Here is a 17057-nt window from a genome sequence, read left to right on the forward strand (position 1 = left end):
GGCAGTGGTTTTCAACCAGGGTTCCGCAAGAAGTTACAAAACTGCTAAATTCGGCAGTAATTTTTACTTCTCCTGTGCAGATATGTGTGCATAAGACTATTAAATTATTGCACACGGGTTCCTCGAGCCAGTGGAATGTTTCCTTGGGGTTCCGCTCCAGCAAAAAGTTTGAAAAGCACTGATATAGGGGATTCACAAAATCAACATTGATACAGGTATACTGCTGTGAACACAAATGGGTAGGGCTAAAAAGAGATCAAACTGTCCAGGCAGTGCAACAGGAAACTAGGGATACCTGACTGGCTGAATATATAGGGCAGTGGTTTTCAACCAGGGTTCCACGGAACCTTAGGTTTCCGCCAGTACAGTTCAGGGGTTCCGCAAGAAGTTAGAAAACTGCTAAAATCGGCAGTGGTTTTCAACCGGGGTTCCACGGAACCTTAGGGTTCCGCCAGTACAGTTCAGGGGTTCCGCAAGAAGTTACAAAACTGCTAAAATCGGCAGTAATTTTTAATTCTCCTGTGCAGATATGTGTGCATAAGACTATTAAATTATTACACAGGGGTTCCTTGAGCCAGTGGAATGTTTCCTTGGGGTTCCGCTCCAGCAAAAGGTTGAAAAGCACTGGGTTAGGGTTTCACACTAACAATCACGAGATCGTTGTTTCAATTCCCAGACCGGGTGGTGCATTGTGCACTTGAGCAAAAACACTTCATCTCACATGACCCTATGCAATCACTTTGACACCTGATGCATGACACACCATGCACCTGTTCAGACCATGTCGATTTGATGGAGGGAATGAGATAATGTGCAGCGCATGCATTCGATCACCATAAACAAATCATTTGTGCAGGTCATTCGACAATTCTGAACAGTCAGAGGTGCAGTTCACCCACTGGACCTTAGGCGCAGGAGTGGCTGTGTGGTAAGTAGCTTGTCTACCAACCACCAACGCTTACACCAACCTGCACCAACCTATAATTAATTACTACCTCATCTATTTACTCGCCAAATATGTTCCTCAACAACTCCAATGCCAACGTCAGCCACATTCATTTACCATTCACAACAGTTGTATCTTTGTTAGAGACTCTTGTAGCCAATATCACCACTCAACCATAACGACAACAACAACATGAACCAAGCCAGCCAGAAGGCCTCTGTCTTTCTATGATACTGTTTAACTTGTTAGAAATAGCAGCCAATACCCCTTTCATTTCATGCTCTACCTACATATATATATATATCATCATCATCATCGTTTAACGTCCGTTTTCCGCGCTAACACGGGTTGGACGGTTCGACCGGGGTCTGGGAAGCCAGGGGCTGCACCAGGCTCCAGTCTGATCTGGCAGTGTTTCTACAGCTGGATGCCCTTCCTAACACCAACCACTCCGCGAGTGTAATGGGTGCTTTTTACGTGACACCGGCACAGGTGCCAGAGGGGTCTGGCAATGACCACGATCGGTTGGTACTTTTAACGTGCCACCGGCATGGAAGCCAGTCAAGGCATATATATATATATATATCATCATCATCATCATCGTTTAACGTCCGTTCTCCATGCTAGCATGGGTTGGACGGTTCGACCGGGGATCTGGGAAGCCTGAAGGCTGCACCAGGCTCCAGTCTTATTTGGCAACGTTTCTACAGCTGGATGCCCTTCCTAACGCCAACCACTCCAAGAGTGTAGTGGGTGCTTTTTACATGCCACCGGCACAGGTGCCAGGGAAGTCTGGCATCGGCCACGATCGGTTGGTACTTTTAACGTGCCACCGGCATGGAAGCCAGTCAAGGCATATACATATATATATATCCACTGGCAGTGTCCCAGCATGGCCACAGTCTTTGAGTTGAAACAATATATATATATATATATATGGTATGTGATGTGTGTAAATATGACTAAAAAACTAAATTCAGCTGAGATTATCCAAGCAATGAGTAAACAAAACTCCCTCTTGTATTTGGAACTCTAGAGGAATAGAATCAGTTGACTGAAATTTTATTAGCAATGTCTCTTTGTTCTCCCACAGATGATATCTATCTATATATATAAAACTGTAGTTGTGTGAGTGTCTGTCCCCTTCGATTTAGATTCCTAACTACTCCCACATTTTGCGGTGCAGTTTAACCAAATTCGGGTATCTTATAGTCGTGATTCATATCAAGCCCGTCTGGCTATTAGCGCGCGTCTACGATTTTAAAAATAATTTAACATCATTTTTTTATTCCATTTTAATGCATAATTTTTCGTGTGTCGATGGCGGCGGAGTTGGCGTCCATGGTCACACCTGCACCTGTTTGCTTCTCCCCCTTCTTCCCTCCCTCGTGAAGCTGTGGGGAAGGGAGTGTAAGGAAATCAACGTCGTAAAGCGTTGTCAAGGAGACCAGCGTTCTTTTAGAACAACGACTTCATGGCTTGAAGACACCAAAACAGAAATGGCTAAGAAAGCCCGAATTGGCATCTATAAGGGAAGTAACTCTCTAAAAATGCTTATATAGTTATTTCCCTTACAAACCCGAGCAACGCCGGGCGATACTGCTAGTATTTAAATATATATATTGCAAAGTCCCTTCCAGACCTAGAATTACGTGGTGGTGGAATAGTGCAGTAGATAAAGCCATCTGTGAAAAGAGACGGGCCTGGAAAGCCTGGAAGGATGGGGGCAGCAGGGAACTGTACCAGATAGCCAAAAGGGAGGCTGGGCGGCAGGTATACATTGCCAAAGATGTAGCAGAAAAGAAGTTTGCCAATGTCCAGCGTCGCGAGGATCAAAGAGCTGAAGTATTTCGGATTGCCAGACAGTGTGTCAGAGAAAATAGCGATGTTATAGGAGAGAAATGTGTCCGCATGGATGATGGGGCACTTGCTTTTACTACTAGTGAAAAGAAAGAGGCTTGGAGAAGCCATTATGAAAGACTGCTGAATGAGGAGAATGAATGGGAGGAGGAGAGCCTGCCAAATGTTGACCCAGTAGAGGGACCAGCTACCCGAATAGACAGCTCCCTTGTAGATAAGGCAATTAAGGATATGAAACCAGGCAAAGCCCCTGGCCTATCAGGAATCACTGCTGAGATGCTTAAAACAGCTGGCTATGTGGGCTATGCCATAGTCACCCGCATTGTAAACCAGGTAGTTCACAATGGAGTCATACCCAATGACTGGTGCAGCAGCACCATAGTCAACTGCTACAAGGGTAAGGGTGATGCTCTAGATAGAAATAACTACAGAGGTATCAAACTGTTGGACCAGGTGATGAAGGTCTCAGAGAAGGTCATAACCAATCTCATTAGGGAGAGAATTTGTTTAGATGAAATGCAGTTCGGTTTTGTACCAGGTAGAAGCACCACTGATGCTATATTCCTGGTCCGACAACTGCAGGAGAAGTACCTAGCTAAAGATAAACCCCTCTACATAGCTTTTGTAGACTTGGAGAAAGCCTTTGACAGGGTTCCCCGTTCCCTTATCTGGTGGTCGATGCGGAAACTGGAGATTGAAGAATGGCTAATAAGGGCTGTACAGGCTCTATACAGAGAGGCTGTCAGCAAGTTAGGATTGGCAACGAATATAGTGAAGAATTCTGGGTAGAAGTAGGTGTGCACCAGGGCTCAGCCCTCAGTCCCCTTTTATTCATCATAGTCCTTCAGGCAATAACAGAGGAATTCAAAACGGGATGCCCCTGGGAGCTCCTCTATGCCGATGACCTAGCTCTCATAGCAGAATCACTACCGGAACTAGAAGAGAAATTTCGGGTGTGGAAGCAAGGGTTGGAATCAAAGGGCCTTAGAATAAATGTAGCAAAGACCAAAGTATTAGTAAGCAGCAAGAGGTACTCAGCACACATCCCTCGGGTAGGTGGCCCTGCTCAACCTGTAGGAAAGGTACAGGTAGAAACTCCATAAGATGCACCCAATGTAAGTTATGGACACATAAGAGGTGCAGCAACATTAAAGGGAAATTAACAGATAAGATAGCTTTCATGTGCGGCAGATGCACAGGGACAATAGACACAACAGACACTCAGAAAACAGATTCCATCACACTCCAGGGAGAGAAACTAGAAGTAGTTGATAGTTTCCGCTACCTGGGTGACCAAGTTAGTAGCGGAGGTGGATGCACAGAGAGTATCACCACTAGAATACGAATAGCCTGGGCAAAGTTCAGAAAGCTCCTACCCCTACTGGCAACAAAAGGTCTCTCCTCAGAGCAAAAGGTAGATTGTATGATGCATGTGTGCGAACTGCCATGCTTCACGGTAATGAAACATGGGCTGTGACTGCAGAAGACATGCGTAGACTTGAAAGAAATGAAGCTAGCATGATCCGCTGGATGTGTAGTGTCAGTGTGCACGCAAAACAGAGTGTGTATCCTGAGAGAAGTGCTGGATATAAGAAGCATCAGATGTGGTGTGCAAGAGCGACGCTTGCGATGGTATGGTCATGTGCTGCGGATGGATAAAGAGAGATGTGTGAAGAAGTGCCACTCCCAAACAGTTGAAGGTATCAGGGGGAGAGGTAGACCCAGGAAGACATGGGATGAGGTGGTCAAGCATGACCTCAGAGCATTGGGCCTCACTGAGGCAATGGCGAAGGACCGAGATCTCTGGAGATATGCTGTGACTACAAAGACCCGGGCTGCTTTCTGCAGCAATTCCACATACCCCCTACCCATTCTAAGTACCCCGGATCCCCAAAGTACCCCGGATCCCCAAAGTACCCCGGATCCCCAAAGTACCCTGGATCCCCAAAGTACCCCGATCCCCAAAGTACCCCGGACCTCGTTGCCCCCGTGCCACTGACACGTTAAAATGCTCGAACCGATCGTGACGATGCCGGACCCTCCGGCCCCTGTGCAGGTGGCACGTAAAAAGCACCCAATCCACTCACGGAGTGGTTGGCGTTAGGAAGGGCATCCAGCCGTAGAAACTCTGCCAGATTCAGACTGGAGCCTGGAGCGGCCCCTGGCTTCCCAGACCCGGTCGAACCGTCCAACCCGTGCTAGCGCGGAAAGCGGACGTTAAACGATGATGATGATGATGATATAGTTTCAGTCATTAAACTGTGGCCATGCTGGAGCACTGCCTTGAACATTTAGTCAAATATATTTACCCCAGTACTGATTTTTTGTTAAACCTCATACTTATTCTATCAGTCTCTTTTGCCGAACCACTAAGTTACAGGGATGTAAACACACCAACATTGATTATCAAGTGGTACTGTGGGACACACGCATAGACTTATGCACGACAGCTTCTTTCATTTTCTGTCTGCCAAATCTACTCACAAGGTTTTGGTCAGCCCATGGCTATAGTCGAAGACACTCGCCCAAGGTGCTATGCAGTGGGGACGACAAACCCAGAACCAGGTGGCTGGGAAGCAAGCATCTTGCCACACCCTTTAACATTCATGTTCTATGCTGGCATGGGTTGGAGGTAGTCAGGCTGGCCCAGGCAATCGGCCTGTCTGGATGATGCCTTGATAAAAAAGAGAGAGAGAGAGAGAGAGAGACCCCCTTCGGTCAGACACTGACCATGGGTTTTGCACCTAGAGAGTTACCCTCTGAGGCACAAGCCTGGGCAAGGTTGTTTTATGGAAGACCAGCAGTCGCCCATGCATACCGGCCTCCCCTCTCCACGTCACTGATGTTGTCCAAGGGAAAGGCAAGGGCCGATACAGCTTGGCACCTGTGACGTCGCAACTCATTTCTACAGCTGAGTGAACTGGAGCAACGTGAAATAAAGTGTCTTGCTCAAGAACACAACACGCAGCCCAGTCCAGAATTCGAGCTCACAACCTCACGATCGTAAGCTCGACGCTCTAACCACTGAGCCACGCGCCTTGATAAAAAAAGAATGTATTCAATACTAGTGTAATAGATTTTAAATAGACTAATGGCGAAGCCTTTACAAGGCTGCTCAACTGATTCTGTCATCTTGAAAAAATAAATACTGGGCATTAGATCATATTGTATAACAGAATGGTCACAGGTAGACTTAGTTGTTCAATGTCCGCCCATTGGTTAGTCATGGTTGGGTTGTCTTTGATCATGAGTAAGCAACCTATCTACTGGTATTTGACCTAGTTAGGTTTTGGACTTTGACATAATGGAGCCACTGGGAGTGGTTAATCTCTGTGCCCCCTCTCTCTCCACCAGCCAGTAATGAACGGCAGGGGTGGTTGAGGTGGCAGTCACTGTTTGCACTCAGTTGAACTCACTCAGAAATATTTCCTCCCTGGAGCGCACAGATTATTTCTTAAATGAATCAAGTCAAATCGAATCAAATCAAATAGATGAACATCAATGGAATTTGTATCCTTGTGGTACCAGTGCCGGTGGCACATAAGAAAACCATTCGAACGTGACCGTAGCCAGTACCGCATCGACTGGCCCCGTGCTGTGGGCACGTAACAAACACCATCCGATCATAGCCGTTCGCCAGCCTCGTCTGGCACCTGTGTCGGTGGCACATAAAAAAAACACCATCCGAACGTGGCCGTCTGCCAGCCTCGTCTGGCACCTGTATCGGTGGCACATAAAAAACACCATTCGAGCATGACCGTCTGCCAGCCTCGTCTGGCACCTGTGTCGGTGGCACATAAAATCACCCACTACACTCTCGGAGTGGTTGGCGTTAGGAAGGGCATCCAGCTGTGGAAACACTGCCAGATCTGACTGGGGCCTGGTGCAGCCTTCGGGCTTGCCAGACCCCAGTTGAACCGTCCAACCCATGCTAGCATGGAAAGCGGACGTTAAACGATGATGATGATGATGATGAATCATATTTATGGCAGTCTTTAAACCCTTTAGCTTTCAGATTACTTTATCAAAATGTAATGCTTATCTATTCACATTGTTTGGAATTAATTATACATCATTTCATAAACATCAAGATCTCAGTGGTGTTTTATTTTCATTATTTTTAGAATGACATTGTGGGTAGGTGTGAGAGGTTGAATCTGGTCGGTTTGAACATTAAATAGGCAATATTTGAGCCAGAGACGACCAGATTAAATGCTAAACGGTTAAGTGTCAACCGGCTTCTGTGCCGGTGGCACATAAAACCACCATCCGAACGTGGCCGATGCCAGCGCCGCCTTGACTAGCTTCTGTGCCGGTGGCACGTAAAAAGCACCAACCGATCGTGGCCACTGCCAGACACCCCTGGCACGTAAAAAGCACCCACTACACTCACGGAGTGGTTGGCGTTAGGAAGGGCATCCAGCTGTAGAAACACTGCCAGATCAGACTGGAGCCTGGTGCAGCTTCCTGGCTTCCCAGACCCCGGTCGAACCGTCCAACTCGTGCTAGCACGGAAAACGGACGTTAAACGATGATGATGATGATAGCTCTGCAATTAAGGAACTTGCTTCCCAACCATGTGACTCCGGGCCAACTGACGCCTGGTATGTATGCAAATGTGTGTGTGTTGTGTTCATCATTTAGCGTCTGCTTTCCATGTTGGCATGGGTTAGACAATTTGACTAACTGGTAAGATGGAGGGCTACACCAGGTCCAAATCTGATTTGCCAGGGTTTTTACAGCTGGATGCTCTTCCAAACGCCAGTCACTTTACAGTGTGCACTGGATGCTTTTTACATGGTAATAGTTGGATTGGGAAAATCTTTAGTGTTGGTCAGTATCAACATCCAACCTTTCAGTTGTTACACTGGCCAGATCTGGCCTCTTAAACCTACTCTGCAATGTCATTTTAAAAATAAACAATTACATTATCAAAAATGTTGAAGCCATGGGATAATTCCTAATTCAATACATCATCATCATCGTTTAGCGTCCGCTTTCCATGCTAGCATGGGTTGGACGGTTCGACCGGGATCTGGGAAGCCAAAAGGCTGCATCAGGCCCAGTCTGATCTGGCAGTGTTTCTACGGCTGGATGCCCTTCCTAACGCCAACCACTCCGTGAGTGTAGTGGGTGCTTTTTACATGCCAGACGAGGCTGGCAAACGGCCACGATCGGATGGTGCTTTTTACGTGCCACCGGCATGGGGGCCAGGCGAGGCTGGCAACGGCCACGATTGGATGGTGCTTTTTACATGCCACCGGCACGAGGCCAGGCAAGGCTGGCAATGGCCACAATCGGATGGTGCTTTTTATGTGCCACCGGCACGAGGCCAGTCGGGGCGGCGCTGGCAACAGCTACGTTCGGATGGTTCTCTTATGTACTACCAGCACTGGTATCACAGCTGCAATTTCCGTTGATGTTGATCAATTTCGATTTTGATCAATACAATGTGAATAAATAAGCATTACACACGACAGTCCACTGTGTGGAGTGGTCAGTGTGAGGGAGGGCCCGGCCATAAAACCATGCCAAAACAGAAGCAAAAGTCTGGTGCAGTCTTCTGCCTGGCCAGCTCCTGTCAAACCATCCAATCCATGCTGGCATGGAAGGTAGACATTAAGTGATGATGTGACTAATCTGAATGCTAAAGGGTCAATGCCAGTTTTCTATACTGGCATGGGTTGGATGGGTTGATAAGAACTGCAAATCCGAAGGACTACATTCAGCTCCACCATCATCTTTTGCATCATTTCTGCAGCTGGATAATCTTCCTATAACTAAATAATTTACAGATTGTACTGGGTGCTGTTGAATTTGTAGCATGGGAAAGCTTCTCTGTCATTTGGGTAACATGGACTTGCCATCCAGATGGCTAGTTTGGTTATTGTGGTTGGGTTTCCCTTGCCCTGTGTGTGTGTGTGTTAAACAGTATTCAAATTAAACAGCTGGCAGAAACGTTAGCACGCCGGGCAAAATGCTTAGCAGTATTTCGTCTGCCGTTATGCTGTGAGCTCAAATTCTGCCGAGGTTGACTTTGCCTTTCATCCTTTCGGGGTCGATAAATTAAGTACCAGTTACGCACTGGGGTCGATGTAATCGACTTAATACCTATGTCTATCCTTGTTTGTCCCCTCTATGTTTAGCCCCTTGTGGCTAATAAAGAAATAGGTATTTCGTCTGCCGTTACGTTCTGAGTTCAAATTCCGCCGAGGTCGACTTTGCCTTTCATCCTTTCGGGGTCGATAAATTAAGTACCAGTTACGCACTGGTGTCAATGTAATCGACTTAATACCTATGTCTATCCTTGTTTGTCCCCTCTGTGTTTAACCCCTTGTGGGTAATAAAGAAATAAGTATTCAAATTCTTCTTCAACCTTTGTGTTTTCCAGAGGAAATCCTGCTTCGAACCCATCAAGAAATCCTGTCGTAAGTAGTGTCTGTTTTTCTTTATTTTCTTTTTAATATACTGGATTGTTTAAAGATAAAATTTTGGGCTGTGTTTATCGTAATATTCCACTGCTTTTTAGCTTGTGTGTCTAGAGCAGTGGCAAGCAACTGGCTGTTCATGGCCCACGGGTAACTCAGTCCAAGGATTTTCTGTTGGCTATTCTCTCTTTTACTTGTTTCAGTCATTTGACTGCGGCCATGCTGGAGCACCGCCTTTTAGTCGAGCAAATCGACCCTGGGACTTATTCTTTGTAAGCCGAGTACTTATTCTATCGGTCTCTTTTACCGAACCGCTAAGTGACGGGGGACGTAAACACATCAGCATCGGTTGTCAAGCAATGCTAGGGGGACAAACACACACACATATACTCCTTTACTTGTTTCAGTCATTTTGACTGTGGCCATGCTGGAGCACCGCCTTTTAGTCGAGCAAATCGACCCCGGGACTTATTCTTTGTATGCCCAGTACTTATTCTATCGGTCTCTTTTGCCGAACTGCTAAGTGACGGGGACGTAAACACACCAGCATCGGTTGTCAAGCAATACTAGACAAACAGACACACACACATATATACGACAGGCTTCTTTCAGTTTCCGTCTACCAAATCCACTCACAAGGCATTGGTCGGCCCGGGGCTATAGCAGAAGACACTTGCCCAAGATGCCACGCAGTGGGACTGAACCCGGAACCATGTGGCTGGTTAGCAAGCTATTTACCACACAGCCACTCCTGCGCCTACCAACCTTTTCTAATAAAAATTGCTCAAATTCAATGTATTAATGAACTGTTGGGCAGTTGATAGCTTTTAGATGCCCTTTCGTGTCATGGTTAACCCATAAATACCCCTGGTTGAGTTTTCGCAATGCAAAACCTGCTCCTACTTATTTCGACATGAACTCACCAGGAAGCGTCTGACCAAACATACGAAATGTCCAGTAGGTAGTCGACACCCATAGCTAACCGTTGCTTACTGGTCTTCTAGATTGTGAAGGCTTACCATAACGTTTAATCTAAATACAGTGAAAGACCTCATTTTCTTTATGGGCTTGTATTGGTTAACCGTTTTATTACCATACTAGCAGTATCGCCCGGCGTTGCTCGGGTTTGTTTCGACCCTTTAGAATTGGAAATTTTGAAAAGTAAAAATTTTGCATTATGTAGCTTGTTATTCTCTTTAACCCTTTAGCATTTAAACCGGCCATATCCGGCCAAAAGTATTCTGCCTGTTTTATGTTCAAACTGGCCAGATCTGGTCTCTCACACCAACCCTACAATATCATTTTAAAAATTAACAGCTACCTCATCAAAATCTCATAGCTACAAGATAATGCAGGATTAGTTCAAAACAATGTGGATGAAGAAGCATTAATTGTGGCAGAATAATGCAAACACTAAAGGGTTAATCTAAATACAGTGAAAGACTTCATTTTTTTATGGGCTTGTATTGGTTAACCGTTTTATTACCATACTAGCAGTATCGCCTGGCGTTGCTCGGGTTTGTTTTGACCCTTTAGAATTGGAAATTTTGAAAAGTAAAAATTTTGCATTATGTAGCTTGTTATTCTCTTTAAGTGAACATTTTTATCTGGTTGAAATACACTGAAAAATGGCGACACAGCAGTCTAAAAATCGTTAAAAAATAGGGAGTTTCATAGTTCCGGATTTAGTCCCATTGCATAACACCTTGGGCAAGTGTCTTTAGTATAGCCTTGGGCCGATCAAAGCCTTGTGAGTAGATTTGGTAGACGGAAACTGAAAGAAGCCCATTGTATTTATGTATGTATGTATGTATATATATATACATATATATATATATGTGTGTGTGTGTGTCTATGTTTGTCCCCCCCAACATCACTTGACAACCGATGGTCATGTGTTTACGTCCCTGTAACTTAGTGGTTCAGCAAAAGAAACCGATAGAGTAAATACTAGGCTTACAAAGGATAAGTCCTGGGGTCGATTTGCTTGACTAAAGGCGGTGCTCCAGCATGGCTGCAGTCAAATGACTGAAACAAGTAAAAGAGTATATATAAGACGGAGGTTGACAATTTGACATATAAAACAATAATACTTATGTTCTAAAAACTGTCATTATCATAAGCAGCCCAATCATTAGTTCCAAATATCATGATCATGAGAAGGTTGTCAAGTAGTGGCAGGACACACGGACACACACATATAATCTGGTTCTCATTGAGGAAATGACAAGTGGCTGGGCGTTGTGGCGATTTGGTGTACTTGATAAGACACGTCAAGCTAAATAAGATCATTGTTTTCCACACATACAGGCGTGGCCTTTCAGGTGCTGGTGCTACGTAAAAAGCATCCAGCGCACTCAACTAAGCAATGTTGTTGTTGGTTTAGCAAAAGAGATCAATAGCACAAGTACCAGCCTTAAAAATAAAGTGCTACAGTCAATTTCTTTGGCTAAATCCTTCAAGCTAGTGTCCAAGCATAAATCCTTAAAAATGTTTCAGCCCGAAGGCTGCGGCCATGCTGGGGCACCACCGTTGAATGAGCTGCACTAGTATGTGAAACCGCTTCTGATACGTGGCACTTGATCAACAAGGGAGTTTGATGCCGCTGCCCGCATCTGTGTTTCCTGCCGAGAGGTAGGTTCATCTGGGACCCCTGACAAGAAGAGATCCAGTTTAGTTTTAAAGAAATCCACACCCTGCATATCCATAATCTAATGGCCAAAACTGAAACAGGTCAAAATAAGACCTGCTTGTGGGTGTATGTTTATATACACACTCTTTTACTTGTTTCAGTCATTTTGACTGTGGCCATGCTGGAGCACCACCTTTAATCGAGCAACTCGACCTCGGGACTTATTCCTTTGTAAGCCCAGTACTTATTTTATCGGTCTCTTTTGCTGAACCGCTAAGTAACGGGGACATAAACACACCAGCATCGGTTGTCAAGCAATGCTAGGGGGACAAACACAGACACACAAACATATACATACATACACATATATATACATATATACGATGGGCTTCTTTCAGTTTCCGTCTACCAAATCCACTCACAAGGCTTTGGTCGGCCCGAGGCTATAGTAGAAGACATTTGCCCAAGGTGCCACACAGCCACTTCTGCGCCTATAACACTTTTACATATAATACACTAATGTATGTCTGCATACATTTCTCTTTATGGATACATTAAGTCTTATCTATGAATGCGTGTACTCATGTAAGTATTTGCATTTCTAGCGATGTATATTATTGTGTTTATATATTAATGTATGTTTGTATTCTATTTTTATTTCCTCTTTGATTTTAGGATTCATTGAAGTTTGGTAAAATGAGGCTATCTCCTGATGTAAGTATATTTCCCATCAATTCAACTACGGCTTCTACCACCACATCCCAACGTTTTCGGTCTATGCAGCGACTGGCTTATTTCTTGAGAAGTAGGAAAAGAGAACTTGGAACAGCCTGTGACACTGTGTGTGTGTGTGTGTTGGTTCTTTGTTTTGTCATTGCATGATAGGTGTAAAAGAGAGTCACTGCCAGCCAGTGATATCCTTCATTTTCGGTCTTCCATAAAAAACATTGTGCGGTCGTTGCAAGTGGATAACAAAGAATTTAGCTTTCAAAGATGTTCTTTCCTAAGACTGCACCTTCAGTACCATCTTCGAACTTTACTCCTTCTCAGGAATCAAATGCTTTGAAGAAAAATCAAAAGCAGATTTTCAAAATCTCTCTCTATATAAACGGGCAGTTTGTCTGTCTGTGTGTCTGTCATGTTGTACCCTCACCCCGACCACGGCTTTCAACCGATTCTGATGAAACTTGACACACACATAGCCCAATGTCATAATTCAAAACTAACGCAGCGAAAATTTTGAAAAGTTCCCCCAGTTCTGAAAAAAATCGATAAATTCGACATGGGGTCGAGAATCTAAGCTTTTTATATGCAACACATTTTCTGTCTAGGGGACACAACTCGACCTTTTTATCGCCCAAAGAGACAGCTAGGAACATCGTATACACAGAAGTATTCGAGTGAAGAGAAGACATTGCAACTTACACATGCGCCTTCGTTCCCTAGAGGGAAAGGACTAGATTGGGATTAGTCGTTGCCTACTAGGGGCTCTTACATACCCGGGCAACGCTGGGCTATGCTGCTAGTAAATTATATATTTTGTCAGTGCAGGCATGGCTTTATAGTAATGGACTTTGTTTCCCAATGATGTGGTCTAGTGTTCAAACCCGCTGCGCCGTTTCTAAGCAAATGTATTCTGTAGCCTTGGGCTGACTAAAGCCATGTGAGTGGATTTAGTAGGTAGAGACTAAAAGAAGCCTATCTTCATTTGGGTTTGAACCCTGGAGTTTACTGGAGTATATGCTCATAATTGCAGACAAGGAGAATAGAGAGCAAGTCTTTTTGCTGCATCAATCTACAATTGTTTCATCTGAATTCAGTCTCCTCAATCTTGCCATATTATACAATAATACATACAGCTATTGATTACTCTCTAAGTACCATTGAAATTATACAATTCTGAAGAGTCTGATTCAGCATGTTATTTCTGTGGCACTCAGAGTGTAAGCAATAGCTGCATGTATTATTGCATAATATGGTAAGATTGATGCGATCAAATTCAGATGAAACAAAAACAATTGTAAATTGATGTAAAAAGACTTGTTCACTCCATTCTTGTCATTTAATATAGATATGTGTGTAACCTTGCCTAGACATTGTCATACATGCGATGTTATGTTTCCAGTCTTTCATGAAAAACATGACTAATAGGAAATATTGCCTTGCTTGGGGACAATTGAGGATTGGCAACAGAAAGGGCGTCTAGCCATAGAAAATCTGCCTCGGTAAATTCCGTCTGACCCATGCCAGCATTGGATAAGTGAACAATTATTAAGGTGATAATTCACTGCAAACTTAGAACAATCACACAGTTTTCAAAATAGTCTCTTTACTCTCTTTTACTTGTTTCAGTCATTTGACTGCGGCTATGCTGGAGCACCGCCTTTAGTCGAGCAACTCGACCCCGGAACTTATTCTTTGTAAGCCCAGTACTTATTCTATCGGTCTCTTTTGCCGAACCGCTAAGTAACGGGGACGTAAACACACCAACATCGGTTGTCAAGCAATGCTAGGGGGACAAACACAGGCACACAAACACACACTTATATATATATACATATATATGACAGGCTTCTTTCAGTTTCCGTCTACCAAATCCACTCACAAGGTATTGGTCAGCCTGGGGCTATAGCAGGAGACACTTGCCCAAGATGCCACGCAGTGGGACTGAACCCGGAACCATGTGGTTGGTTAGCAAGCTACTTACCACACAGCCACTCCTGCGCCTAGTGGAATTTTCCATGACAACTGCTGGTGGGAGATGGTTAAATTGCATTTTGCGTATCTCTTCTACTATGGACCATTTTAACCTGTAATAAATGAATTCTGTTATCTTTCAGACCGAAGGCGTGTACAATAACAGCCGGTTTATTTATGTTGGAGTTTGTTTACTAGTAAGTATAACTTTGTTTGCTAACAGACCTGTCAGCCTGCTAGAAATAGCAACTAAACTTCTTTCAAATTCCTCTTCTACTTACCCCTCCTTTTCATATTACCCATGTGTTCCAACCCATCCCAGGCCCCACCCTAAGCACTATGTATCAATCCTTCCTTCCTTTTGGAGTTCCCTTCCAGTTACGACCATCATATCTTTTATCCAGACAGTATCCCTTGTTATTATTTAGCTCCAGGTTATTCCTGACATATGATTGAATGTGCTCCAGCTATGACCATCCTGTCTTTTAAGATCTGGTATATCTAGGACCACATTGCCTAATGTTTCTGTTGTTTAGCCCAAGGTTAGTCCTTATCCAGCAGACTGCTAGAAATAGCAACTAAACTTCTTTCAAATTCCTCTTCTACTTATCCCTCCTTTTCATATTACCCATGTGTTCCAACCCATCCCAGGCCCCACCCTAAGCACTATGTATCGATCCTTCCTTCCTTTTGGAATTCCCTTCCAGTTACGACCATCATGTCTTTTATCCAGACAGTATCCCTTGTTATTATTTAGCTCCAGGTTATTCCTGACATATGATTGAATGTGCTCCAGCTATGACCATCCTGTCTTTTAAGATCTGGTATATCTAGGACCACATTGCCTAATGTTTCTGTTGTTTAGCCCAAGGTCAGTCCTTATCCAGCAGACTTATGGCCAAAGGTGTTTCACCTATAATCATCCTGACTTTAATCCACTGTATCTGATGTGTCCCTCCTTGTTTAGTCCCAGATTAGTCCTGACCTGGCAGACCTATGATCAAAGATGTTCCAGCTGTGACCATCCTAACTTTTATTCAGGCACAGTATATCTAGGAGTTCATTATTTTGTCTTTCCTTGTTGTTTGGCCCCTTGTTGGCATTGTTGAGACAGACCCTGATAAGCTTCAGTCGTAATTTATTTTCATGCATCTAATATTACATTATCCCAATTTGTCTGCTGTTTCTAGCACCGACTGATGTGGTAACCTTTACGTCATCACTTGCTGTGCTGGAAATAGCAGCTAACTGTCCCTCAAATCACACCCTGCCATCTTCAATGTATTGTTTATTTTTTTAGGGTAATCCTGTTAGTATCCAAGTGAAGAATGGAAATGTGTATGAAGGTGTTCTACTCACCTTTTCGCATAAGGTAAGTTAATTGCTGTTGTTGAAATCTGATGGGACAGATTCTGCATATCATTTTGCTTGCCCAATTTACTTTCTGCACGTAAAAAGCACCATCCGATCGTAGCCGTTTGCCAGCCTCATCCGGCACCTGTGCCGGTGACACATAAAAAGCACCATCCGATCGTGGCCGTTTGCCAGCCTCGTTGGCACCTGTGCCGGTGACACGTAAAAAGCACCATCCGACCGTGGCCGTTTGCCAGCCTCATCTGGCACCTGTGCCGGTGGCACGTAAAAAGCACCATCCGACCGTGGCCGTTTGCCAGCCTCATCTGGCACCTGTGCCGGTGACACGTAAAAAGCACCATCCGACCGTGGCCGTTTGCCAGCCTCATCTGGCACCTGTGCCGGTGACACGTAAAAAGCACCATCCGATCGTGGCCGTTTGCCAGCCTCGTCTGGCACCTGTGCCGGTGGCACGTAAAAAGCACCCACTACACTCACGGAGTGGTTGGCGTTAGGAAGGGCATCCAGCCGTAGAAACATTGCCAAATCAGACAGGGGCCTGGCGCAGCCTTCTGGCTTCCCAAACCCCAGTTGAACCGTCCAACGCATGCTAGCATGGAAAGCGGATGCTAAACGATGATGATGATGACTGTGTATAGAGGATAGCAGCATTCATACTGTGGCTCATCATATTTTCAGGGTGTATCGCATTTTTCAGAGTAAGTCTGTCACATTTTCACAGGGTCAGATGACCTCATCTTTTGTAAAGTAAGACGGTGGCTGCATTTCGTTGGGTATGAAGGGCAGTGGCGTTTCGTTATTGTAAAGGTGACACCTAACTTCAAGGAGTACCCTTTCATTATTGTCGAGTGTCATCTAACACCAGGAAGTAACATATTTCTTTATTATGGAATATTAAAACTGTTGATATACCTGTGTACATCCATATATATGTATATATATAATCTATTTTTGTTTCTCTTTCTTCAGTGTGCATTACTGGCACACACACACACACACACGTGTGTGTATAAGAGGTACATCTGTGTATATAATCTAATATGCACACATCATGTCTAATCTCTATTGTACATACATACATACATAACCTATATAATATATACATGCACACTACATACAT

At 44.5% G+C, this 17057-nt stretch overlaps 1 protein-coding gene across 1 annotated transcript in view; it reads left to right on the plus strand.

Annotated features, from left to right (window-relative positions):
* Positions 1 to 17057, plus strand: part of LOC115230660 (ataxin-2) — a 46848-nt gene that overhangs the window by 16030 nt on the left and 13761 nt on the right. Inside the window, exons 3-6 of the mRNA XM_029800800.2 lie at positions 9198 to 9234; positions 12542 to 12580; positions 14707 to 14760; positions 15864 to 15935. Coding sequence (XP_029656660.2) covers positions 9198 to 9234; positions 12542 to 12580; positions 14707 to 14760; positions 15864 to 15935 — 202 coding nt within the window. The remainder of the gene's footprint in view (positions 1 to 9197; positions 9235 to 12541; positions 12581 to 14706; positions 14761 to 15863; positions 15936 to 17057) is intronic.

This window comes from Octopus sinensis, unplaced genomic scaffold, assembly GCF_006345805.1.
Source record: "Octopus sinensis unplaced genomic scaffold, ASM634580v1 Contig16096, whole genome shotgun sequence".
NCBI classification, from domain to species: Eukaryota; Metazoa; Mollusca; class Cephalopoda; order Octopoda; family Octopodidae; genus Octopus; species Octopus sinensis.